Source organism: Mus caroli, chromosome 18 (genome assembly GCF_900094665.2).
Source record: "Mus caroli chromosome 18, CAROLI_EIJ_v1.1, whole genome shotgun sequence".
Lineage (NCBI taxonomy): Eukaryota > Metazoa > Chordata > Mammalia > Rodentia > Muridae > Mus > Mus caroli.
Genome location: NC_034587.1, coordinates 49,400,084 through 49,426,944, shown reverse-complemented (window position 1 = coordinate 49,426,944; position 26,861 = coordinate 49,400,084). Strand labels below are relative to the sequence as shown.

At 40.5% G+C, this 26,861-nt stretch overlaps 1 protein-coding gene across 1 annotated transcript; it reads right to left on the bottom strand.

Annotated features, from left to right (window-relative positions):
- On the bottom strand, positions 1 to 26,077 carry Srfbp1 (serum response factor binding protein 1). Its single transcript, XM_021150716.2, has 8 exons — positions 25,952 to 26,077; positions 15,577 to 15,665; positions 14,879 to 14,951; positions 7,608 to 7,679; positions 3,705 to 3,786; positions 2,340 to 3,048; positions 1,208 to 1,245; positions 1 to 822 (listed from the first exon to the last, which is right to left on the bottom strand). Exons 1-8 carry the CDS (start codon positions 26,015 to 26,017, stop codon positions 638 to 640), a joined length of 1,314 nt encoding a protein of 437 aa, XP_021006375.1. The 5' UTR covers positions 26,018 to 26,077; the 3' UTR covers positions 1 to 637.
- Between the last annotated feature and the right edge of the window lie 784 nt (positions 26,078 to 26,861).

The window sequence follows — 26,861 nt, the reverse complement described above, 5'->3', positions numbered from 1 at the left end:
TATTACAAATTCACATTTATTTATATTCCTATATCCACAATGACAACTGCCATTTCTGTTTTGCTTATAAAAATATTTTTTAGTCCTAATTTCTTTCCTTTCTCACTATTATTTTAAATATGTCCTAATATTTTTTATATGACATTTATTATATGTGAACATATTTGTGTGTACATAGGCATGTGCCACACTGTATGTGCAATCAGAGAACAACTTTGTGAGTTAGTTCTGCCCTCATACCAAGGGAATCACAGGGGTCAAACTCAGGTCATCGGGCCCCAGGAAGTGAGCCATCTCCTAAGCCCTGTTTGCCTTATTTTGAAGGCAAAAGGGAAAGCTTAACTAGCGAAATATATTTTGTAATCATGAATGAGAAAACCTAAAATTCCGTAATATCTAAATTACTTTATGTAAGAAATAATTTGGGGCAAGCATTCTTATGAAACAAATTTAAAGATCTGTAAAAAGATTATGTAAATATTCCCCAAACTCACATTAAAAAAAAAGAAAAACAAGCAACATATTTTATAACTCTTTCAAAGAGACTTATTTAAAATGCAAGTTTAAATAACAAGTTAGTTAAAAACAAAACCAAAAATTTTGACAGAATGCTTGCAAAGAGGCAGCAAGTATTAAATCAATCATCAAATGTTATTTTTTTCCCCTGAAACACAGCGATTTTGGACTGCTGTTCCTTCCGCCTCCTGCTCGCTTCCCAGGACGGATGCAGAGGTGCCTGCATCGGCTGCTTCACACTCTCAAAGCCTCTGTGTGCACTCTTTGTAAACTGCTTTTTGATTGGAGGTTCATTTTCTGGAAAATCTGGGAAGAGAAACAAAAATGACAAGTAACTATACCAGAACAGGACAGCTTTCATTTCTTTACATTACTCATTAAAGGAAATCTTATTTTATTTAGACACAGTATCTCACCAATTAAAGCTGAATCCCAACAGAAAACAGCTTCAAATTAAGAACTTACACAAGCAGTTAATTTGCTAATTATTGTATGCAGGCTCTTGCCAACATGGGGAGACAAAACAAGCTGCAGAAAAATCAGTAAAAACTGGTACTGATAGTGATACAACACCCCATTTCTACTTGTATGGGTACACACATCAGGAATAATACTATTAGGAAATGACAATTTTTGTCCTCTCACTGTGACAAAGCAATGTCTGCTTGCAGGCTGAGCAGTCTGTACACACCTGGGGCTTTATTCTTCGGGGCCTGTTCTCTGGGATCCCTAAAAGAAAACAGAAGAACATTAGGACCTAAGAGACAAAACAAACCCTCTGATGATGGAGTGGGAGATAAAACTCACCCACATGATGCATCAGCCACTTGCTTACTCTAATATCCAATTATTAATCCAGGACTCAGCTAATCAGATATTTAATTCCATTGAGCCTACCTGCCTTTCCTTCCACCCACACAGAGACCTCTGGTCAGTGAGAAGTAATCCACTTTGGCTAGCTTGCCCTTGCTCTAGCAGACTGTCTGTATAAAGAACTCAAACATTTTCAAGGGGACAATGATTACATATAATATGAAAATTAAAGTCTTTGTTTTTAGTGTAGAGCCAAGAAAAACCTAGAAACTTTTCGGGCATGACCGGGTCAGATAGGTAAATATTTTAATTTCACTCAAGGCTTTATGCTCCAGGTTTAGGAAAAATATTGGCTGTATTATTTTATTAAAGACTATCTCTAACCAATAAATACACAGAAAAAAGGTCACTATTTTTTTTTAATGACCATTTTCAGATTATTTATTTAGATTGGCTTTCTAAACAAACCTAATCACAGCCTCTACATTAAAATGCACCATAGTTCTCTACCATCTAAGACTGAGAAGTGAAATGAAACTACAACAGACCAGCTGGGAAAAATGCCTGTCCGTAGGCGTCCAGTCCATGGGTAGTAATATCCCAACACAGAGTGGTCTGGAAAAAGGCAGCCCCATACACCGAACCATGGGAGTGGGTAAAGCCTGGAGTAGTGGTACGCTATCACACACTCATCAAGACCCTGATCATGGAAAGAACAAACCCTAAGTTAGTCAGACATGTCACTGGGCTGTAAAGTAGCCTTTCACATGAAGCTGGGCAGTGTGCTGCTGCTGCGTATGTGTCTACACACTACACAATTTACCAAGGTGAAGGGAGAGCACCAGGCCAAAAGCCCACGTGGCTGAGAAAGCAGGTCCACGAGGAGATTTTCTCAGTGTGAGGGTATGAAGCCACTCCATGTGGCAAACATGGAGAACAGAACAGAACAGAACAGAACAGAACAGAACAGAACAGAACAGAACCAAGTCTGAATACAAATATGCCCTTACCTTCTGGAGCTTTTAGGTCCAGCCAACGAGTGGAAAAACACGGATTCTAACTTCCTGGCTTCTGGAATTGGCCTGTGTTTATCGTTTCTTACATCCCAGGGGGTTTCAAGTGTATTTGTTTTAGATGGTACCTTTGGGAGGGGCTTCAGTTCCTTGGCCGAGGAATGGACACCACATTCCTTCTTTCGTGTCCGTCTGACTTTCCCAATGAAGAAATCGTCACCACTGTCACTGTCCTCAGATGCAGAAGACTGTTTGTAGAACCGTTCTTCAGTGCTGTCATCAAAATACTCCTTTTCCTCCTCGCTCTCCTCTTCCTCACTGACACCGTTATTAGCAGGTTCCTCTGGGGTTTTGGTTGAGGTTTTCCCCTGGTTGTTGTCCCCTGGGGCTGGGGCCCCCTGGTGTTCAGAGTTAACCCCAGCACCCTTTCCTGAAGGCTTCCCCTGAGACCCTGGAGTGGTCACTGCTTTGGGTCCCTGCTCTGTCTTGGCCAGTTTTTCTTTTGAACCACTTCCTGCATTCTTTGCTGCCGTGTGGGTGTCCTTTGCCTTCTGCTCACTGACAACAGTTCTCTCAGGATGCTGTGACTCACGTGCATCATCCTTTGACCTGGCAATGTCCTTACAGCGGCCTTCTCCTGAAGCACTCTCAGATGACTCGGCCGCTGGAGCGCTCTGCCTTGCATCTTTGAAGGCCTGGACAGCAGCTGCGAGCGAGACAGCACAAGACTTGTTTCAGCATGGGCACAAACAAACTGTCACTGTCCCGCACAGTACTGCTTCAGCTATGTGGAAACATTTACGAGGACAGCTGGAGTCCACAGTACGTGTGTAAGAAGTCACAAAAAGAAATCTTTTCAATACTTAAACACCGTGCTTAAAGACACGGAGATTACAAAAGGAAAAGAAAATTACTTTCTTCATGTCTCTTTAATCATGAAAAACAGTAAAAATATTGCTGAAACAATAAAATGGCAACAGTAACTTCTGGGTTAACTTATTCTGTGCACTGAACAAGTTTCCAGACATCAAAATGAGCACTAATTAATCTCTGACAAAGCACTTAATTTCATAAATATATTTTATAAAAGATATGTAAGAATTATGTGATAGTCTGAACTGCATCAGTATTTAAAACATCAGCTGTTCAACATGATTATGTATAATAGATTTTACATACATTTTATATATATTAAAATTTTCAAAAAATACAAATTCAATATCCTTTTATAACATAAAACATTTTTCAAACTTACAGGCACATGTCCACAGTTCTACACATTAAAAATGAATATAATAAATGAAATCACTATCCAGAACCACACAGCTTAAAAAACTAAGCATCCTATCATTTGAGTCATACCTTTTAGCACATCAATTTTCTTCTTCAGAAGAGGGTGGCCTGCTAATCTGGCAACTGCCCTGTCGGTCGCAGTAGAATCTGGCTGGAGATTGAAAGCAATAATACAGAGCATCAAAATTATTCTGCCACTACTGGAAATGATCACATCACAATTTATTAATCTTTTGTACGTATTACAGCACAGAATTTGCAAATATTCTCTCTAGATAAGTTACCTATGTCATCTACTCTAAAGACAAAAATCACACTGATAAAAGCATAGCCAATCTTGAGTAATTAAAACGTTACCATTTAACAGTCTATAAAACTTAGAATTGTGCTACCTATGATTGGTTATAAATTTGAAAAAGAGTATCTTCTACTTTCAAAGAGTGTAAATGGTGTAAGCAAAGAAAGACTCAACTACTGTATTAGTTCTAAGTTGTGGTTGACAGTAACATTTGAAGTCTCATTTAATGGAGTCCTAAAATAATATAATGTTCTCTCCTAATATTTTAAATGCCTTTTATCACTGATATATGCTCAGAACCCAACACAGTACCCAGCTCATTACTAACACTTCACAAGTATGTGATAATCGGATAGGAACAAATAATTTTGCAGCATTTATTATATTTACAAATTAAGAAATTCATGGCACATGCTATGTGCTTTACATAGCCACTGGGGTCAACCTCTTCCACATTTCTAGCTTTTAGCTCCACTCGGGGCTTAGACAGATCTCCCTTGGCACATCTAAGCAGACATCTCTAAAGCCCCTCTCGAGCCCCTGTCTCCTACAGCCATTTCCATGTTCCTGCATGTTCCCCCTTCTAGGTGCTCAGGTCAAGATTCTGATACCAGTTTGCCTTCCTTCATACACCACATGACTCCTTAAATAAAAATAGTGCCAGGACAGACTGTCCCATAGAAGGTAAAATTTAACATGTTATGTATTGCTTTTATCTTATTCCTAAGAAAACAAATTTAACATTCCCAACTTCTAAAACATCAAGATGTTTTTTCTTAGACAATGTCTCACTTAAATTTTAAAATTCAAATGTTAATAAGAAAAAAGCCTTTTTCTATATACAAACCAACAATCTAGACTTGATTTCAAGCTCATTTAACTAAGCTATTAAGGAACAAACTGGAACTCAAATTTATATTTGTGAATTTAGTCTAATACTTCCCCACAAGTTTTCCTCTAATTCACAAATTATTTGTGACTTAACTGAGAATTATTTCTGCACTAAATTGTTTAATGTCCACATTAAGTGTTTCTGTAAAAAGATGAAAGCATCGGTGAAAAAGCCAAACCCAAACCAAGGCTTGGCTTGCTGTGTCCTGGCCGCTCTGCCCTGTGCACATCATGTGTTTAGTGTAGGATCTCAAAGGAAGGAGGAACCTTGCTCAGCCACCCTCCTGTATGCACATTCACTGACTAACTGGTGTGTTACAGGATCTCCACAAATGACTATCTAAGCAGAAAGTGATAAACTTCATCCGAGAGACAACGTCCCAGAGACACACAGAAGGACAGACACTGACGCATCTCTATGCAGCTACTTGGGCTTTGCAGTCTCCCAAGTTTCCGTCATCCAGTCTAACCTCTCAAGAGTGTTGACACCTGCATCAAAGCCTTCAGAGGTTAGACTGGATGACGGAAACCACAGCTTTCCTTATTTAAAACTGACAACGTTTGCCATGGAAAATTCTCAGGAAACTGTGGTTTTTCACACACCTCCAGTTTCTTCCATTTCAAATAAATTAAACAAAAAAGTAGAAAACACCCTCATCTTTTAATGGAAAATTTTTACTTTGGTATTGAGTATTTATTGTCAACACAAAGGCATTTGTTATTCAATTTTGAAAGCAGTTCTTCAAATACACTCTGGATGGATTAAATGTCTAAAAAAGAAAGATTACTTATGTGCAGCACTAATTCTTTGAAATGTCACGTCCACAAACTGTAAACCCATTCATAGAGCAAGAATATGAGTATTAACACTTGTAAGTAGAACTCCTCGTTCTACTTAAACAAATCAGCGGATCATGATTGTTGATGTATGGCTCTGTCTTAAGAGAGTAAGTGTGTGCTCTGGAGCTGCTTTGACTGATCCCTGATCCCAAGAAAACAGATTTAGGTTACCCAAACTCCATATTCTAACATGGAGGCAGTTTGACGAAGTTTTAGTTTTACAAAACAAAGAAGACCGTAAGTCAAGGCAAGTTTGGAACATACGGTGGGTACAGCAGAGAGATGAGAGAGAGAAGCTTTCCATAGGCCTAAGAAGCTATCCAGTCCCTTTTCCCCAGCCGCCTTTTCCTTTCTAGACACTTAAATGCTACTGAGGCTGTGTCTGAGTCCCTGGCTAACTGACTCCTGGGTGACAACATGTCTTTCTGGGGATTAAAGGCGTGTGCAGCCCCTGCCCAGCTAAGAATTGTTAAAAGTCGGAGGTTAGCACTTCTAGCTACTGGCACATTTTCTCTGCCGGGAAGGGAGCAGCTCACTAAAACTGCATCGCACTGAGGAATGGGTGTCTATCCTCGGTTAGATTACATTAAATCCCAGCTACATCTTCTTAGTTCTAGTTTCAGACCAACCTCTATTTTACTGGTCCTAGGTTGTATCTTCTATATGAAATGTCTCCCAGTACCAGGTGCTTGCTTGGTCCCTTCTAGGAGCTGTTCTGGGAGGCTATGGATCCTTTGGAAGTAGGGCCTAACTGGTACAATTAAGTAAGTGCTTGGAGATTAGTTCTGCCCACCTCCAGCTTGTCCTGCTTCTGGATCCATCAAAATGTAACAGAGCCTCATGGGAAGCCACTGTCACAGATGGAGCAACCCTGGCTACCATACCTTCTGTACCATGATGCTGGATAGTATAATATAATGTCAGAATCTGGCTGCAGCAGCCTTTCCCTTCCAGACACTTAAATGCTACTGAGGCCTTGTCTGTGAGTCCCCGGCTGACTCCTATATGACAGCATCTCATTTCTGGGGAAATTCATATCAATGGATGTGTCAGTAACCAGTCTCCAGCTCCCTATACCTCCCCCTGATTCTGGCTTGGGAATCATGTGAACAACTGATTCTAGACTTGTATTGTGAAACCAGTACTGTCAGAAAATGTAAGAGACTCCCCCATTTCTGTGTGGGTTCTGATTTCTCTTAAGAGACACTCCATGCTGTCTGCACTCTCCTCAGACTCCATCACACTATTGCACATCTGCCTAGCTGACTGACCACAGTATTACTTACACCGTTAGTTAACTCTATACGCCAACAATCCACCTCAGTACAATAACCCCTGAATTTTTGAGCCAAATTTAATTTTCCTTTTGCTACTATTATACTATAATTATACTATATTACTATTTTTTAATGGAGATAAGAAAAGAAATGGGTACATTCTAAACTCAGAATGTCTTTATGTCTCTGGTCAACATACAATATAGCATATGAAGAACAACCATTTAAAAAGTAAATTCATTAAAAAAAATGGAATAAAAAAAGGTAGAAATTGATCTGCATATCATCACATACTTGAAATAAATTTTAAGTAGATTGATGGCAAAATAAATCTTTTAACAAGAAAGCAATCTCTAAAAATGCTGTTTTAATACAGCAAAGCCACTGGACAATAATGACAGGAAGAGGGAAAACATTAAGCACCAAAAACTCCAAAATAAATAAATGAATAAATAAATAAATAACAAACCCAAACTTTTATTAGTGGTTTAAGTTATTTTCTTATAATACTTGCCACTACTTTATGTATTTAGCTACTAAAATTTGGTAATGGAGCTAGAAGCGCGGGAGTGGAGTGCCAAGAGACAATCACAGACTACAGAGAGGCTCGGGACCGTGTCCCACAGCCCCTGCAGCCTTGCTACCTTGTCTCTATCACAGACATACCTTTTTGCAAGTTTTTTCAAAGTTGATATCATCACTAAGAGCAGATTTAGTTACAACATCAGGTTTCAATTCCTGTAAGGAGGGAAAACAATTCTAGTTAATCTACGAGCATTGGGAGTGAAATTCTTTTTGTGTCTTGCTTTAGAAAACTTAATACAAAAGCTAAGTTCTAGAAAAGAACTCCCTGCCACGGGTAAAGGTATTCCCATGACACTAGAAAACCGAACAAGGAATGTCTTTAAATGTCGACTGCCCTTCCAGCAGCTCACAGCATCAGGTTCAGGCCCATTTCAAGGAGCATAGTCTGTAATTCCAAGACTCACAGGCAGTCACAAAGCCTTCAAGTATCAAGTCTTCAAAAATAAATACAATCAATAAATAAACACGGTTCTGAACTTAAAGGCATACTGTACACCTGAGCCTCTGTAGAGGGGTACTCTAAAAGACCAACTTCAGCCTGGGAAAAGTAACTTTATTAACAATATTTGAGGTCAAGTATTAACCTTCAGGTTAGTAGCAACCTCTGCGATACAGAAGAAAAGCGTAGGAGATAAACCTCATTATTTTGATTGCAACTGGAAAAAAAGTAGAGGAACACAGAAAGATGTGAAGACTATTATTTTATACATCAGATACGCAGACAGAAGTCCAAAGGATACCATTTAAAATGGACAGACAATACAACGTAATATCCCAGAGGACCTCAGTTCTATTCCCAGCATCCACATGGCAGCTCACAACCTTCACTCCAGTTGCAATTCACAACTGCTTAGACCTCCTGCTCTAGGTGTATCTGATACCTCTGGCCTCTTCAGGAAACTGCACTCACATGCACAGAGCATTCCCATGATTAAAATTAATAAACCATTAGGCAGGACCAGTGTCCCTGAACAGAGACCAAGAAAGGCTATTGGTCAATAGTGTGGCCCAGCTGCAGAAGACCCTAGCAATTTAGAGATGCCAGTACCATGGGACAATCACCAAGAACAACAACAAGCAGAAGCTGTGGAGTAGAGCTGGCCTGAGCCTAGGAGCAAGATGGGTATGCAAAGAGGGCAGAGCTGGAGAAATGACCCAAGCCCCTTGAAGAAGCCTAAAGATTGTGAGTGACGCCCAGACATTAGACACCGAGTTCTTTCCACTGTTGGGAATTTGATTTTGATTTCTTCAGAGCAAAATCTGTGCCTTGGGTTCCTCCCTTTTGAAATAAGAAAATACTTAACTTATTGTTGATTTTGACAGGGGGTCCACAGTTTAAAAGAGTGAACTTTTAGAGATGGAATTTTAAAGAGTTTTGAAGACTATGGGACTTTCAGGTCAACTTGACATAAGCTAGCATCATTTTGGAAGGAACCTTAATTGAGAATATGCCCACTTCCAGATTAGCGTGTGGGCAAGCTTGATTTGCACGTTTGTAATTGATGTGGGAAGGCTCCGCTTACTGTGGGCTGCACCACCCTTGGGCTGGTGTGGTGCCTGGGTGCCGTAGGGAGGCTGAGCAATCCATAAGAAACATGCCAGGAAGCAGTGGTCCTATTCCCAGGCCCCTGCCCTGACTTGCCCTTTGACGACGGACTTGAAGTGAAACAAATCCCTTTCTTCCCATATTGTTTTGGCCATGGTGTTTTATCACAGCAACGGAAACCCCAACTAAGAACGTAGATAACTGAATCCATCACGAACACAATGAAAAAAAACAAGGGCTTAATAAATATTTGTTTTACATGCATGAGTCAGACCTATAAACCACTGTCTCTTATACTCACTATTTCTCCAATCTACTCATTCTAGCTAGTCATTCTTCTACTCTGCTTTAAGTTTTACCATTTTAGAAAACATAATTGCTCAAAAATCTTTGCTGTGCCTATATTTAAAAAAAAAAAAGGCTGTGAAATGGAATACCACCTGCAATTTTAGTCACTACTTAGACCTTTACATCTCCACTCATTCCACAGCCCAGCAATGACAGTTACTTTATTAAAGACAGACATTAATTGTTACAGAACAATCAGTGAACTGAGATGGAAACTACTGAGTCAGGACAACATCCCTTCTAAAGGAGATGGAGACAAGAGCTGACCACAGAGTGTGGTGGAACATAACTGCAGAGTGCTAAGAAGCCCGTACCTGCCACGGACTTAGATGCTGATTTCTAAGTACTTCATATGTACTTTTCTAGTTCTAGGTTTGGGTTTCCACTCTGTGGAGTCTTCCTAAATTCATGTTAGACACTAACCTAATCAATTGTTTTCCTGCGCTTGTTTCCAACAGAACAATACATTCTGATAGCAAAATTAAAAATTGAGTGTACACATCCTCTTAAGTTTTAAACTAAAAGGTACAAAACCTGCATATATAATATGGAATTTTAAGAACTTTTCTAGAGATACCAACATTTTTCATTTTAATTTGAAGTAATCAATTTTATGACTTACCAAAGATGAGTATTAAAACTAGATTTTAACAATTTGATTAAAAACTAGATTTTAATACTATTAAAAATCAGACTATGACCAGTAGAACAAATTCTCCTCAACCTGCAACTTCTATCATAATGCATTTCATCAACAGTCATAAGGATTTAAGAACAAAAGTTTTTCTCTGGACACCCCCCCCCCCCAGGATAGATTCTACATTTGGCTGCCTTTAGAAGGGAGAACGTGAAAATTTCTACGACTTTACTAGAAATTGCCAAGAATTAAAATTATCCCCCTTGGAATACTTTTTTATGTGAATGGGTGTGTCATCAGGAAACATGCTGACAGGGTAAAAAGTCCTGGTCTCCAGAAAGAGAAAACTTGAAATCACGTGCATGCTGGTCAAGGCCAGGGGAGTGTGCCATGCCCCCTAGAACTGGATGGAGTTGGAGACGGCTATATGTTGCAGCAGCCGTGTGGATGCTGGGAACTGAACTTAGGTCCTTGCGAAGAACAGTCAGTGGTCTTAACCACTGAGCCATCTCCTCAGACCATATACATTTTCACATTCAAGGAAAAGATATACAAATGAGCTTCTCTTGCTGCCACAAAGTATTAATTTCATGAGCAAAGTTATTAAAGCTTCTTAACATACAGAAAAGAACAAAAGTACGTGATTTCCATCATAAAAATTCAACAATGTATTGATTGATTTGAAATGCATTTATTTCACCATTGCATGCTTTTTCTCAGTTGTGACGCCTACAAATAACGGATACATAGAATCACATATACCCTCATGATTTGAGAGCAGGAGCAGAAGAGACTAGTGGAAAGAAGGGATGTCGAGACTTGGGACAGTAGCACAAAGTACACTGTGACCATTGTGAGAAAGGTCTTAGGTTAGAACATGATTTTAAAAGCTCAGTTTAGGGGGATGGAGAGAGGGCTCAGTGCTCAGCAGCACTTATTGCTCTTGTAGAGGACTTAGGTTTTGTTCCCAGCACATACACGAGAACTTACAGTTCAAGTTCCTGGGGATCTGATGTCTTCTCCGAGTCTCCGTGAGTACCAGGCCCATACAACATGTAGGCCAAACACCCACACACAGAAAAGTAAAAGCAAATAAATCTTAAAACAAAAACCCAAACCCATCATCTTAAAATATACAGAAACAAACATTTAAAAATCTGTTTCCATTTTACCCCCAGACTGAGTTCATACCCATTTTATAAGAGGATCTGTTATTTCCTATAAAATATGCTGGTAATATTTTTTTTTTCAAGTACCCGTTACATCTTACTGAAGTTATGGTAGTACTGCTTGTCCAAGTGTTTTACATCAACGGTTCAAAGTGCTTTGGATACTTTCATGGTTATTAGGAAACATCCTGACAGGGCAAAAAGTTCACATTTCCACAATTACAAAACTTGAAAAACCAAAAACAACAGCCTTCCCAGGCCCCATGTAGCTTTCTTTACTCCTAAGTCTTCTGAACGTACGCAGTTGCCTTTGAAGGAGGCTTACCTGGATGGGTCAATTCCAGATCAGTTCTCTGCACAGAGTCCTGCTGTGCACTGTAACCTAAGCCTTCAGAGCAGCTTCATATTCACCTATATGTCCTGCAGTCTGACCTGCTTCCCCTAGAGGTAGGAAGTTTCAGAGAGGACAGCCGCCACTTACATTTGTAAGATCTGCTTGTATTTAGAAGAGTAAGGTAAGTCCATCATATGCCTGACATAATGTCTCTATTACAGGACCTACAGTGAAACAATACTAAGGGATCAGGAATGGGGCCTACTCAAAGCTCTGATACTCAACTGAAGAAATTATACTCCCAAAAGCAATGTGGGATTTCAACTTAAACATTATAGTTTTCAAATGGTGTTTCCTGAGTGTGAGAGAGGCAGTATATGCTGATCTATGCACATTCCACCAATATTTTCTGTGGACCATTTCTAAGGTCACAAGACCTAGGGAACATTGTACCATTTTAAGATGCAAGAAGAGTTCTGCCTTCTAATAAATCAAAGACAGCACCAAGGCCAAAGACTTCAGTTTGATTCCCTAGACCTATGTCATGGAGAAAGATAAGATTATACAATGTCCTCTGATCTCCACACATCTGCATGTGCTAACAGATGCAAAGACACATCAATATATAACATGTAAAAAACAAAGACACACACACACATATACAGTGACCTTATTATATAAATATATAGTGGCCTTAGAGCACTGACTAAGGTGACGTTAAACAATGAAGAACTAGCTTTGGAACTTTATGTTTCTGAGACTCAACACTAATAAAACAAAACCTGATTTCATAATCCCTTTAGTAACAGTTTAGCAACATTTTATGTCTGTCTAGGGATTCAGAATAATCCCAATACTATAAATACGGCAACATAAGTTTAAAAAAAATGCTGCATTAAAACTCACTCAGCCATCCATGTGCCAAAGACATCACTACGTGCCAGAAAAAGTAACTGAGAAAGCTGACTCATTATCTTAAGACACCTCCTTAGTTATTAGCAGGAATCATGAAAACAGACAGCTGGGAAGCTGACAGCAGACACACCATGGGCCGTACTGAGCGGCTGGAGAGTTTTGCAACTAGAACGGCAGTGCTATGAAAAGTTTCTTAGACCTAGAAACGAGAAGAGAAAGGTGGTGGGCACTGGGAGATGGATGATTTAGTGGGGAGTGTTGCCACATTAAGTACCAAGACATGGATTCAATCCCCAGCATTCCCCCAAAAGCTTCAACTTTTGTTTTCCTGTCTCCAGATAAATAACTTGAGGGAGGGTCTTTAGGTTCATAAGCTACCTCTCAACAAGAAAGAACCTGTTTCAGAAGCCAGTATGTACATTAACACTTAGAAGTATGAATATTATTAGCAATAGCATCAAAGATGGGACTCATACTTACAGTGAATAAAATTAGAACCTCTCATTCTACAGAACCTTAAAGACCTGGCCTTGCCCCTGCCCCGCTTAGCCATGACCAAAAAGGAACTTACTCCCATTTCTAAAAATATATGGATTTTCTTCATGAGGATGGCAGCTTGTAACCAAATACCCTGTTATCATTCCAAGAGAGTAATGGCCGGAGGACATAAGACAGTATGGCCGGAGGACAGCTGGTGTTGCATGAGCCAAAGGGAAAAACCCTCTGAAAAATAACAAAGTAGAGCTTCTCCTCCAAGTTGAATTGGGACCGTGAATCTACTGTACTGTCTCCCAAATGCACAAGAAACACTTCCTTACAAAACCATCAAAGACCTTTCAATTGAAAAAATAATAAACATATTTATTTCAGAAAAGGCTGATTATGTAAAAGTACATGAGCTGGAAATAAAATGAAACACTTTAGCTAAGTAAACATCGAGTTGACTTAGTATTCCTAGTCTGAGTTTTTGTATTTCAATGTAATTCTATGTTTGAGTTAATGTCAAAAGAGAGAAAAACCTAAAGGAAGCAACAAGATAACATCAGGCTAGCAAACTCAGAATACCTTAATGTCCACCAGGAATTCAATTATGTGTATAAAGTGTATGAATTCACTACACAGCCAGTAAACTGTGGCTCTCTGGGGCAACATTAAGTGGTCTTAATTACAGGGAAGACAGACACAGTCACAATGTAAACTTTTTTAGCACTGGGTCTGACCTGCTGCTGATAAAACTAAAGAACAGAAAACAAGCTTCACATGGTCCAGGCAAGACGGCTCCTCACTAATAAAGCTGAGTACAAACTGGATGTACTGTATGTAAAGACGTATTTGTCTTTATATCACACTCCTTACAGACTGCACGTATGTCCCTTGTATGTACTGCACTCTTCTTCCAAAAACCCAACAATCACCTAGTGCTTCAAAGTCTGGCCATAACTAAAATGACAAATACTAATATTTAGAAGAAATCACATGAAAACAATCTATCAAATGGATTCTATGTATCTGATAGTCCTATAGGAGGAGTAACAAATACAAATAAATATACTGCATACAAACAACCACTTCCTGTACTTCTCCTCAGGTTAACTGGAATAACTGTGTCCTGTTCAATACTTTTCCTTCTCTTCAAAAGGAACAGTGAAAAAGCACTGATAATTTAACTCAATTAAAATATTGTTAAAGGATTCTCTTGCTCTTTTATCCAACTTGAACTTAGATGTTTTACCAAATTATAAAAGTCAAGCATACACAAAATTACCCTGGAATTAAGATAACTGCTGGTACCAAATGTTGTTTTTAAGTTCTGCAGTAAAAAGGCTTCCAGACATTTAATGGTATGTCATTTGGTAAATGAAAGTTTCCACAAAGACAGGGCAGAGAGGGGACCTAAAAATGACACCAGTGAGAAGTCTGGCTGGAAAGATGACAATACGGATCATGTTGGTCCAACACTAAACTTATTTTAAGTTCTACAGAACCCAGTAAAAGGCTGACAGCACTACATAAAAATTGATTGAATTGGCAGCAAGAGAAGCATGATGTCAGCCCCCAGCATCAGCATCCACATTCCCAAGTAACACGGACACTTAGCTGTTGGCCTTTCTTTAGAATGGGCCCTCGACACGGTGAAATAAAGGCCCCAGGCATGAGGCACTATGAAACACACACATGAGTTTAGTTTGGCAGCTTTGACTCAGATTTGTATAGCACTTCAAACCAGGGAGACATACAAGCTCACACACACACACAGAGTGCAGTCCTGCAAACGTGCCAGTCCTCACAGACCTCAGCGACACGGACGAGCCTGGAGCGACTCAGCGACCTGCAGGAGGCATCACTGACTGGCACGAGCTGCCAGGAGACACACAAGTACATGATGCACTCACACGCCTTTACCTTCATGGCTTGGATCTCCTCAAGCAACCTTTGGGCTCGCCTTTGGTTTTTCAACAGTGCATCTTCTGTGCCCCTACAACAGATTACCAAAGGGAGCGTTAGTTCAGAGCCACGTCACGATGAACAGTATTTAGTGTTTGAGACTTGAAGCCCATGTGAAAAGCACTGCACTCTGCACTGCTGTTCTCAGGCCACAGCAGCACACACTGATGTCACCGTACTGCAAACTAGACACGACTAATACTGGAAATGAGAAATATTCTTTTATTCAAAAGTATCACACAGTATATAAAAAACTGACAAATACTTCCAGATACTGAAAATTTCAAAATACTAAGCCAAAGAAAGGCTGATGAAATAAAATCATAACTGATTCAAGGTAGACATCCTAGACTTATTAACACCTTGAAATCATTTATTTCTAGTTATAGAAAACACATATAGAACACTGACGGTAATTTCATTTTAGAAAGAGGAAAGGGGAGGATTCTTTAAAAATGGAAGAAACCATTCTGTCTCTTAAGCAACAATGGTTCAAAGCAGTGCAGGGCATGCTGACACAGCTCATTCTCTCCCACCCTCATCACTACTACACAGAAACTCAAGTGCTGAGCGCAGACTCAGCCCTCTCCCTTTATAAATAGTAAACATATTTTGACATTTTATTAGATACAGCACTTTGACTTCCCATGACTAACTTTTTGGACTTCAGTCTGCCAACACTCCTGACAAGTTTTCGGATGACCAGAACTCGGATTCGCTTCACTTCTTTTCTCATCTTTACAACCTTAGAGAAAAAGAAGACAAAATAAATAGATTCATAATGGAAATAAAGACATTCTGAATGCTATCGCACACTTAGGTCTGGAGTTTAACCAAACATCTGCTTAATTATGTTTTGATTGATCAATGCAAGCTTCTTCCATACTGTGGGAATATGACAAGGCTGAACATGCATGTGTGGGGACGGAAGGAGAACCAAGTCAGGATTCTGACTTTAAAGCCAGAGCTTTCCCAGTAATTAGCATTTTACTCATATTCTGTTGGGATTGGAACACACTAAATTATGAAAAAAAATTTTTTTTTAATGAGAAACCCCTTTGTCCTCGGAGATCTGGGACCCACATTTACTATTTCTGATGTCACACTTTGACTTTCTTCAACAGTCCCGGGCAATGTTTGGATGCTACAGGGCTGTCTCGTGTTCTTTGGCCTTAGCGTGCTTGTATTCACCATCCCAGCTTTTACTGGAGTTTCTCCAGGGAGATGCCTTCCCATGGGCTTGTTAGCATCTATCCTTCCTGATGACTCAACATCCTTTCTGCATCTAAAGAGTACCTCTACAATTTACCACAAAAGTCAAAATCTTTTACTTTTAATCCAATATGTTCGGTTAAAATAATAATTAATATGTGTTCCCTCCAGACAAATTCCATGGAAGTCAATAATCTTATTTTACTCAACATTGGTTCTAAACGTTTAAACCGAGCATGGCGGATAGATCATGTTCAACTGATACTTGCTGAACGAGCAGAAACACAGCCCACCTTCTGTTCTCACTGCCTCAGATGCACTGCATCAGATGGCTTAAAAGAACATAACTGTTTTCCTTTTCCACTAGAATACAGTAACATCTTTGGAATTTGTTTTTGCTGTAAAACTTTGAGGGAAAAAAATACTGTCCCTAACACCACGTCTTGTATTTCTTGAGCCCTGAGCAGAAGGCAGGCCACTGTGGCTCCCATCTGGGACCCAAGGCTTCGGTGAAGGGAATGGAAAATGGCCCATGTAAGGACATCCTGTCCAGCATGCTTGGCCGGTAGCAAGCCTGGGCTACAGAATGAGACTATTGTAAAACAAAACAAACTAATTAAGAATGGAGAAACAGAATCACATAGGTTATGCTGGATTGTAAAATTAAGTCATTTATAAACAAAGTACTGCCAAGTGACAATTTATACATTCAAACATTAGTGTAACCCAAGGCTTACCCTTGCAAGCTTATAAATTGATAATATACCACTCACTATTAAGTATTAACAACTCCTAACTAATAAATCACAGCAGGCAGAGCTGGATCCTGGTTACATTCCAGTCACAGGAAAGCTAGTCTCCAACTTTGAAACTCAATTTAAGAACAGGTATACTCGGCATCACTTGATGATGAATTCTCAAAGCAGGGGAATACTTCCTATACTCTCCTCACACCAATACCAAACATGTCCTCTTTTCTAACTTTCTCAGTGTCTGTGTATAGGCAACAGAGAAATTCATGTATAGCAAAGACATTCACTATAATAAACATGAAATTTTAATTTTCTTCATAACTGCTTACTCTAAATACTTAAGCTGTATTTTTGTAAAACATTACTAGTGGCCTTTTTGTGAGGCCATTAAAAGTTACCAATTCATTTGTCAACCAGGAATTACAGCACTGTTGGCAAAAAGCCAGAAGCTGGCACACGTCTCATGTGAGCGGCAGAAGGCCAACACACTGAGTGCATCATCACACTTGGGCAGATTCTCTGGGTTCAGAGGTACACCTATGGTCCTGGCACTTACTAGCTAAGGCTGGGGAATGTGGACTTTGGGGCCTAGAATGGACTACACAGCAAGATGCCCAGGTTGAGGCTGCTGGTGACGGATATACTGGATTCTTCTCATGCAGTGCCAGCCTCCCCTGCGACAAATTAATTAAGGTTGGAAGAGAATGGGTGATTTTGGCTATATTGGACACCTGGGTACCAGAGCTTCCTTCAAGTTTGGCAAAGTGGAGACTGTTGACATCACGGTTTCTTCATTGACCTCAACTACATGGTCTACGTGTTCCAGTATGACTCTACCCATAGCACATCCAACAGCACAAAGTTGAGAACAGGAAGCTTGTCACCAATGGAAAGCCCATCATCCTCCTGGAGTGAGTAATATCCAATGGGGTGATGCTGGTACAGAGTATGTTGTGGAGGCTACTAGAGACCACTTGACCCATAAGGATTATCATCTCTGCCCATTCTGCTGATGCCCCAATGTTTGTGATGGGTGTGAACCAAGAGTAGTGTAACAATTCACCAAGACTGTCAAAACTGCTTCTTGTACCAGCAACTTCTTAGTCTCCCTGGCCAAGGACATCCATAACAACTTTGGCATTGTAGGACTCATGTATTGCCCGCGCTTTTGTCCCCCCTGGTAAGAACACGCTCAGGGCAACCGGAATCTTCTGCAGCACAAGCTTTATTGCTTACCCCATCAGGAGCCAGTGGAGAAGAGAGCCAGAGAGAGAGAGAGAGAGAGATGGCGGAGCCCCATCCCTTTTATGGAGGACTGTCCTCCGCCTCGGACGTGTCGTTCCCTGATTGGCTGCAGCCCATCGGCCGGAGTTGTCGTCACGGGAAAGGCAGAGCACATGGCGTGGAAAGCTACCCCGGCACATGTGCAGCTTGCTTGTTTACTACTTAGAACACGGGTGTCAGTGCCATCAGCGCCATCTTGTAATGGCGAATGTGAGGGCGGCTCCTTACACTCATGAACAGTGTCCATGTCATGACACTGTCATCACTGTCATCCAGAAGACTATAGATGCCCCTCCCTGGGAAGATGTGGCATGATGGCCATGGGGCTGTTCAAAACATCATCCCTGCATCCACTGGTGCTGTCAAAGCTGTCGGCATGCACAGAGCGGTACAGAAAACTCACTGGCACGCCTCCCAAGTGCCCACAGTGAATCTTGCATGCTGCCTAGAGAAAGCTGCTGTCAGAAAGGCAGTGAAGCAGGCATCTGAGGCCCACTGAAGGGCATCCTGGGCTACACCAACACTGGTGCCTACTCGTCCATCTTTGAGGCTGGCATTGCTGTCAAGGACAAATGGAAAGCTCATTTCCTGGTGTGACAAAGAATAGAGCTACAGCAACAGGGTGGATGACCTCACAGTTTATATGGCTGCCAAGGAATAAGAAACCCTGGCCCACCCACCCCAGCAAGGACAGAAAAGGAAGAGAGGCCCCTGGCTTCTGCGGAACCCATCTCCCAACTCAGCCCCCCACACTGAGCATCTCACATCAATAAACTTCACTGCACCCTCCCTCAAAAGGAGAGAGACAGAGAGAAACAAAGACCATGAATGAACAAACTATACTTCCATGTTGTTTGGGTGAAGGAAGATTCTAGGTACAATAGGTAAAGAAATAACAGTAGGAACAAAATGAAAGACACGTAGAGAGTCTGGAGAGAGAATGAAGTAGAAGTCTCTAGCTCATCATCACTCAGGCTCCTGATTCCAAGCAGCGAAAGAGTGAACATCAAAGAACCCACTAGAAGAAGCAAAGATCAGACCCCAGAGTAAACCTGTGCTGACTACAGTGAGGGGCCACCTGGAATCTAGGCAACTTCAATCGCTTCTTGGATAAATAATAAAATATAATAAAGTCAAAACCTAATACTCCCTGTGAAAAAGGAACAGACAGAAAGTCAACTCAAAGATGAGAAACGAAGAAAAGGAAGCACAAACAGGCAAAAGCTGACCATGAAAGAAAAGACACTATGTCCAAAGGGCTATCTAGCTATGGACTTGAGCCCTTTCTGCAGTCCAATATTCCACTGCTAGTGATCAGCAGACAAAAATACCAGTGTTTTACAATGTGAGTGCCCTCTCTAGATGTCACATATTCTGTAATGGGCCATTTTACTCAGCTATACTATCTTTTAAAGCTAATGTTTACTGACAATTAGCTTGTGAGCAAAAGAGCTATATTTTGTGATTAGCACCAAAAAGTTTTTGATACTATGATCCACAGACAAAATTAAGTGGTTTAAGCTGACTTTTGCTCACTATCTGCTAGCTCACCAATCAGCTAACACCTAAGTAATGCATTACCTTGGCATGTGCTTGGACTAGACTAACCTTTAACAACATAGATGGTTACTAGCAAACGCTGAGCGTCGCTGCATTTTTGGAATACAACTTCCACTGATTCACTCCTTCATATATAAACATCATAAAACACTGACGAGAAGACTGGAAACCAGGCATGCTCATACACTGCTGGTAGAAAAGACAACTTCTGTAGTCTATAGGGAGGGAATCTGGCGATCTTTAATAAAAATCCTCCTTCTGAGAGTCCATCTAGAAGGTGTACTTGTAACAACAAAGGATTACACACAATGCTTTCCACACCCACCCGCCCACCCACTAGAACACGATTCATAAAACACATGTATAAAGGGCACACAGAAGGACATTTACAGTACAGTATCTCACATGTTAAGTTTAAAAATATACACCAATACTACACACTAGGTACAGAAATGGTACAAAATGAGACATAGGTAAGAAAAGTGTACATCAAAAGCATTAATAATTATCTCTAAGCTAGAAATAAGTATGATACTGTAAAATACTGAGAATTCTTAAATAAAAGTAGGTTACAAGGACCTATGTTCTATGTTCTAGCACTTTCCATGTGTTTCAAGTATTCCACAGTTATAAGTATTATTATGCCTTTATAAGGAAATTCTAGGTTGGTCATTTAGTTTACAACTCACCATTAGAGTTACACTGTTGAGTGTTTTTTTTTTTTTTTAAATCAACAAGAATTTCTAAAAAAAAAAAAAACCCTACCCTGGTGCCTGCCTGTAAGGTAGCCACTGCCAAGCTAATGCTACCACCTAGCAAAGCTCCTGAGAACAGCACAAGTGAGCAGGCTCTGGTCAGGACAAGCAGGCTGGGGTCGGTCCAAGGATGAGCACATTTATAACCTCAGTCAATCTTAGAAACACCACCACATACAAGTTTTACACGTTCATATAAACACACAAAGGTTTCTTTTGGTATTCTTATCATTCATAATGGAAAATAAATTTGTCCTTAGTCATTTTAGCTTTTACCTTTACAAGTTACCTCCTCTGAGGAGAATATTTTCTGATATCCAAAGTGGATATATGAAACCACAGGTAGTTCAAAATCTTGTAAGAGTTCTTTCCACTATATATGTCTAAGAAAATTTGTATTATTTTTTTATTTATAAAGTAGACAACATTTTAAAAGCAATAGAATAGGTCAATAGTAGCGCATCATAGTGAAAATGTCTACGTCATGGCTGTTATTAACTACAGGTTGCTCACACTGTGATGCCTGACAGCCCACCTGGAGATTGAGAGCTCAGGGATCAATCAATGGTGGTAGAATGTACGATGCGGATACCCAAAGGAAAGGGTCCTTTCAAGGTGGGCAACACAGCACACAGCTTCACATGCTGCTCCTAACAGCAGGCAACTCAAGACTTATCAATTGCTTCTGTTACCTCAGATAATCAAAACCATAGAAACTAAAGCTACAGCTGCAGCTCACACTACAGGACTAGCTCAAAGGACATGTTCTAATGAACTCACACTTCTATCATATTGTAAAATTACATTTTTTTTTTAAAAATAGAAAGTTCTATAAGACTTGTCATAACTCCAACCCCAGTCTTATACATACCTCCTGGTGAGGAAAGAGATGAGCAACATGGCTCCAGTTGTAGCTCTGTACATTCTTCACTCACTAAATGCCCACACACAGGCACTGTCTATGGCGCAGCCCTGCTTCTCCAGCTCTAACGAGATGGAAGGAGACTCCATCTCCCTCTCATCTCTATACCGGTTAACATGACTTTGGAAGGTATGAACTTTCATATTCTCAGTATATGCTCACATACTACTTCTAGTCAAGGACCTATGCTAGAGGTTACAAAAGTGGTTATAGCAAGCCAACAGAATCATTTCTCCAAAATCCTATAAACAGATAAAGGAAAAAAACACTCAATGATAAAATAAAGTAAAAAGCAATGGCTTATTATTATTATTATTATTTTTTTCGAGACAGGGTTTCTCTGTGTAGCCCTGGCTGTCCTGGACCCCACTCTGTAGACCAGGCTGGCCTTGAACCCAGAAATCCACCTGCCTCTGCCTCCTGAGTGCTGGGATTAAAGGCATGTACCACCACTGCCCAGCTAGCTTATTATTTTTTAAGTAAAGGTAAAATTTAATATTCTTTATAATAATAAATGTATTTCAAGAGGGTTAGAAAAATAGCTCAGCAGGTGAGAGAACACTTTTCACTTTTGCAGACGACCTGAGTTTAGTTCCTAGCACGTATGTTAGATGGCTCACAACCACTTCCAAGTTAAGTTCAGGAGATCCAATACCCTCTTCTGTTCTCTGGTCACTAGGCACACATGTGGTGTATGGGGTGTGTGTGTGTGTGTGTGTGCGTGCGTGTACATGCAGGCAAAACACTCATACAAACAAAATAAATAAACCTAAAAAAATTTAAAATGTATTTTAAGAATGAGGAGTTAAGATATGTTTTATAAATTGGCCCCTATTCACAATTACCAATGCCAGGACATTCTCAAGCCGGGACACTGAAGTTACTGCCTAAGGAGCACTACTACAGGTAGGATTCACTGTTCACAGGACATTACGTAAATCTAATACACCATAAAACTCAGTTAAGTTAAAATATTAACATAATACTAATACAATTCATTTATTGTGACAGGACTGGGGATTGGATCCAGGGTCTTGTGTGTGCTAGGCAAGCACTCTCTCATTGAACTATAAATATATATATATATATATATATATATATATATATACACCCATATATACCCCAAAAAATCAAAATTATAATAAAAGGGCTACTGATCAAATCACAGCTGTGATTATTATCTCAAAGACAAAACCACAGAGGTTTGTAAATATTTTCAGTCTGAATATTAAAGCAATGACCCCAGTCACTGTCACCACTACACACATGCATATCAGTCACATACTGAAGACCAGAACTATTCCCTGAAGCAACTTAAGAAGCACTATTTAAGATACTGAAGATCCAAGCCTGAAAACTGAGTCCCATCCCGAAGAACCACATGGTAGAAGGAGAAAACTGACTCCCAGGAGCTATCCTCTGAGTTCCTCACGGGAACTGTGGCAGAGATGTGCAATACCCTCACTCCTATACAAAATAAACAATTGTTAAATTAGGACATATTTATAAAATATACACTGAGTATACAAGCAAAACCTTAAAGACAGGTAGAAGGGACACACACAGTCCCAAGTAACTGCCATCACAAACACTGACAAGAACTAAGTGGAGCTTCCAGAACTTACACAAAGGATAAAAGCCAGCAATGGGCTTCCTATGAAAGTGTTAAGTAGGAATAAGGAGCCAGGAGCCAGGCATGGTGGCGCACGACTTTAATCCCAGCACTCGGGAGGCAGAGGCAGAGGCAGGCGGATTTCTGAGTTCAGCCTGGTCTACAAAATGAGTTCAAGGACAGCCAGGGCTACACAGAGAAACCCTGTCTCGAAAAATCAAATAAAAAGAAGAAGAAAAAAAAAAAAAAGGAATAAGGAGAGGAGATTCTAGATCCAGGAACAGCATAGCTATAGTGGGGCCAGAAGGAAGCCAGCAGCTACAGAGCATGGGTTGACAGCGGCAGGATAGAACAGAATGCAGACAGGCTGCCCCTATGCTGCTCAATTTTATCCAAAAGCAAACTCGTGGGTTTAAAACAAGGAAATGACCTGATTAAATCTGTGCTGAAAAAAATTAAGGGTCAAGACCAAATTAAGGGTCAAGAAATGTCAATTTGGTAACTAGAAGGAGAGCAGAAGAGGATATGGGGGCATAATCTGGACCACTAGAGCAGCAGCGACAAGAAAGAGGAAGAGATGGGAAAGAGTAAATTTTAGCTTTTCCAGATACGCTTCCTTTATGTGAAAGTTGTTCTTTTGGCAAGTTTCTAGAGAAAAAAAAAATGTCTGTTTGATGAGTTTTTCTAGGCAGTCATCTTTATTTCTTCTTTTGGTCTGCTGTTTTATGTGCCTCATAAACTTTGAAGGGACATACACAGGACAGTGGTCCCATAATAATTCAAAGGACAGTGATGCTGTAGTCATTTCTGGTTGCAGGTTTCCAAAGACAAAATTACCAGATGCCACATTTCTTAGACCCTGTTGTCATTAAGTGACTCCTGACTATATTTATATACCTACATTCCTCACTAACTTTAGTAACATCAACATTTCCACCATTTTTTGTTCTCTTTATCCTCTAGGAGGACACATTAAATTTAAACTTGAGATCTGTATGATTTCTGACTTGATAAGTTCATCCAGTCACTTAGCAAACATTTACCGCATATCAGTGTTCCAGGAGACACATTTGCACATGACAGAAACAGCGTGTCACAGCATGGGAAGCATTCGGTTCAAATCAATTAGTAAATGCTTCCTAAAGGTCATATTTAGGCTATTTTTGAAAAAAAAAAAGCCTGTAAGTTCATGAAGTGGAAGAGGAGTCTTACTTGACTGATTCCCGGACATTAGAACCATTAAATCAATACTGGACCTAAGCGTAACTATCCCTTTCTGTAATTTCCAAAGACAATTAACCTAAGATAATTTAATCTTTCATACTTCGTATAGAACCTAATAAAAAATACCCCACAGTGATGGTTCAAGGAGTGGCACTATTAGAAGATGTGGCCTTGTTGGAGTAGGTGTGTCACTGTGGACTGTGTGTGTGGGCTATAAGACCCTCATCCTAATTGTCTAGAAGCCTATATTCTGTTAGTAGCCTTCAGATGAAGATGTACAACTCTCAGCAATGCCTGCACCATGCCTGCCTGGATGCCCCCATGTTCCCACCTTGATGATAATGGACTGAACCGCTGAACCTGTAAGCCAGTCCCAATTAAACGCTATTCTTATAAAAGTCACCTTGGTCATGGTGTGTGTTCACAGAAGTAAAACCCTAACTAAGACACCAACCAACAGTTTTCTTGCACAAAACAGAAGTTTAAATGAGGAAAAAAAAAATCAATAAATTCTAAATACCTCCTTGAAACTCCACTTCCTACTGAATGAAGACTCAATCTGGCAAGCAGACAGTAGTAGCATATTTGTTAATTCTCATTAGTTTTCTAGCCCCCCCCCCAACTTTTTTTTTTTTTTTTTTTTTTTCGAGACAGAGTTTCTTTGTATAGCCTTGGCTGTCCTAGAACTCACTTTGTAGACCAGGCTGGCCTCGAACTCAGAAATCCGCCTGCCTCTGTCTTCCAAGTGCTGGGAGACACCACCGCCCGGTTTCTAGGCCCTTTTTATTCAGAGTTTCACACCAACCTTTCTCTGCTTATAAGGCCTTCAATTACTTTAGGGAATTATTGCTTTCCTCAAAAGAAGATTAAGGATTCTATCTCACATCTGACTTTACCTCCTTCAAAAATTTCTGCACTGTTTTTTGGAGGGATAGGAATCTTTGTTTATTTTCTATCATAGGTTACCAGAAAAGATAAAAAAAAAATAAAAGCACAAAGAACATCATACGGCTGTGTAACCTTAACAGTGACCTGCATATGGACGGCAATTCTTTGGATGTCTGTAGTTGTGAGATGTTCTTTCCGATCCTTGCTCTCCAAAACTTACTTTATTTAGGATGCCAGATAAAAGTTGGGGAAAAACATATATCTGAAGCTCAAGATGGCCTGGTGACAGTAACACACTACGGTGGAGGTGGGGTGAAGGTAAAAGCGCCAAACCAGGTTAGAGAAATCGGAGATAAGAGTGCAGAAAAAAACTGTGAAGGGGACAAATGGGACGAACAGTACCAGGAGAAAAAGAAATGAGGTCGGGCGTGCGTACACGATCGCTAAAGATCTGGAATTTGTTAGGACAACTTATGCCTCAGCTTGAATTTCTCTTCCCTTCATTTTTGACAATTAATAAATGAAGAGCTTACTCAGGGCCAGGCACTAAGCAAACATCTCAGAAAACTTCAACCTTACAACCCTATGAGGAAGATGCTACCCTGAGCTTCATTTAACAATTAAAAGTGACTGTGCACTGCGTGACCTCCCCACGGTCGCCTGAGACCGGGGACCGACCCGCGTGGACCCTGTCCCCGCACGGCGACCAGTCCTCGGCGGCCGCGCTCCGCCCTTCCGGAGCCCCGCACCCCACCGCTGTCCGCGCGGCGGGAGACGCCGAAAGGGCGCCCCACACCCCACGGTCTCGGCCCGCGCGCTCACCTCGTTATTGAGGTTCAGAGTCCCCGGCTGAGCCATTGCGGACGGAGGAAGAGGGTCAGCCGCCATCTCCGGCACGTGAGCACCGGCGATCGCACCGCGGCTGCCTAGGCACGCCCCCCGGGGGAGGCCTCTTCCGCCCAAACGTTGGGATTTTCCAGCAGTGCCGGAAGTGGGAACGGTGACTTCCGGCGCGTGGACGACTAGCCGGAATTGAGCGTTTCCTTGGAAACCAAGTGCGCTTTGCAGTGGGCGTTGCTTTAGTTGATTTGAGCAGAAGAAAAATTTCCCGGACTCCTCCCTTGTGCTGGAAGGACCTAAGGAGAGGCGAATGGTTTTATGTTTTTTGTTTTTGTTTTTGTTTTTTAAAGAAACAGATCGAGTACTTGGGTTGCCGATTTTGCTCTATTCTAAAATTTAGCGCTTGTGAAAAATTTTGCCCTTTCAAGAAGAACATCAAAAAGATGAGAGCCTCAAAGCTTTTCTGTTTCCTACTGGCTGAAGCGTGAAAGTGGAAAGGTTGAGTTTTGGTAAACAGGATGTTTGAAGTAAAAGAGCATTTGCTACTGCCTCTAAGAACTATTTTGAAGAACTTAACTGTAGGCAGAAGAAATGTAAAGGACAGGTCTGAATTAGACCAACTATTAATTACAAATTTTAGTAGAGGCCATTACAAAAGGTGAAGTCCTAGGCCAAATGCTTCACTTGATCTAATCCTAAAATCGAATCTTTATAAAACAAACAAACAAACAAACCAAAACAAAACAAAGAACAATAACAACAACAACAAGACCTGACAGTGAAATAAACTGGTTTGTTCAAACTCCCCTCGCTGTGGCTGGCTACAAACCAGACTTCAGGAACAGGAACCACTGCATAGATTATGGGGTCCAGTGCAAAACAGACATGCAAG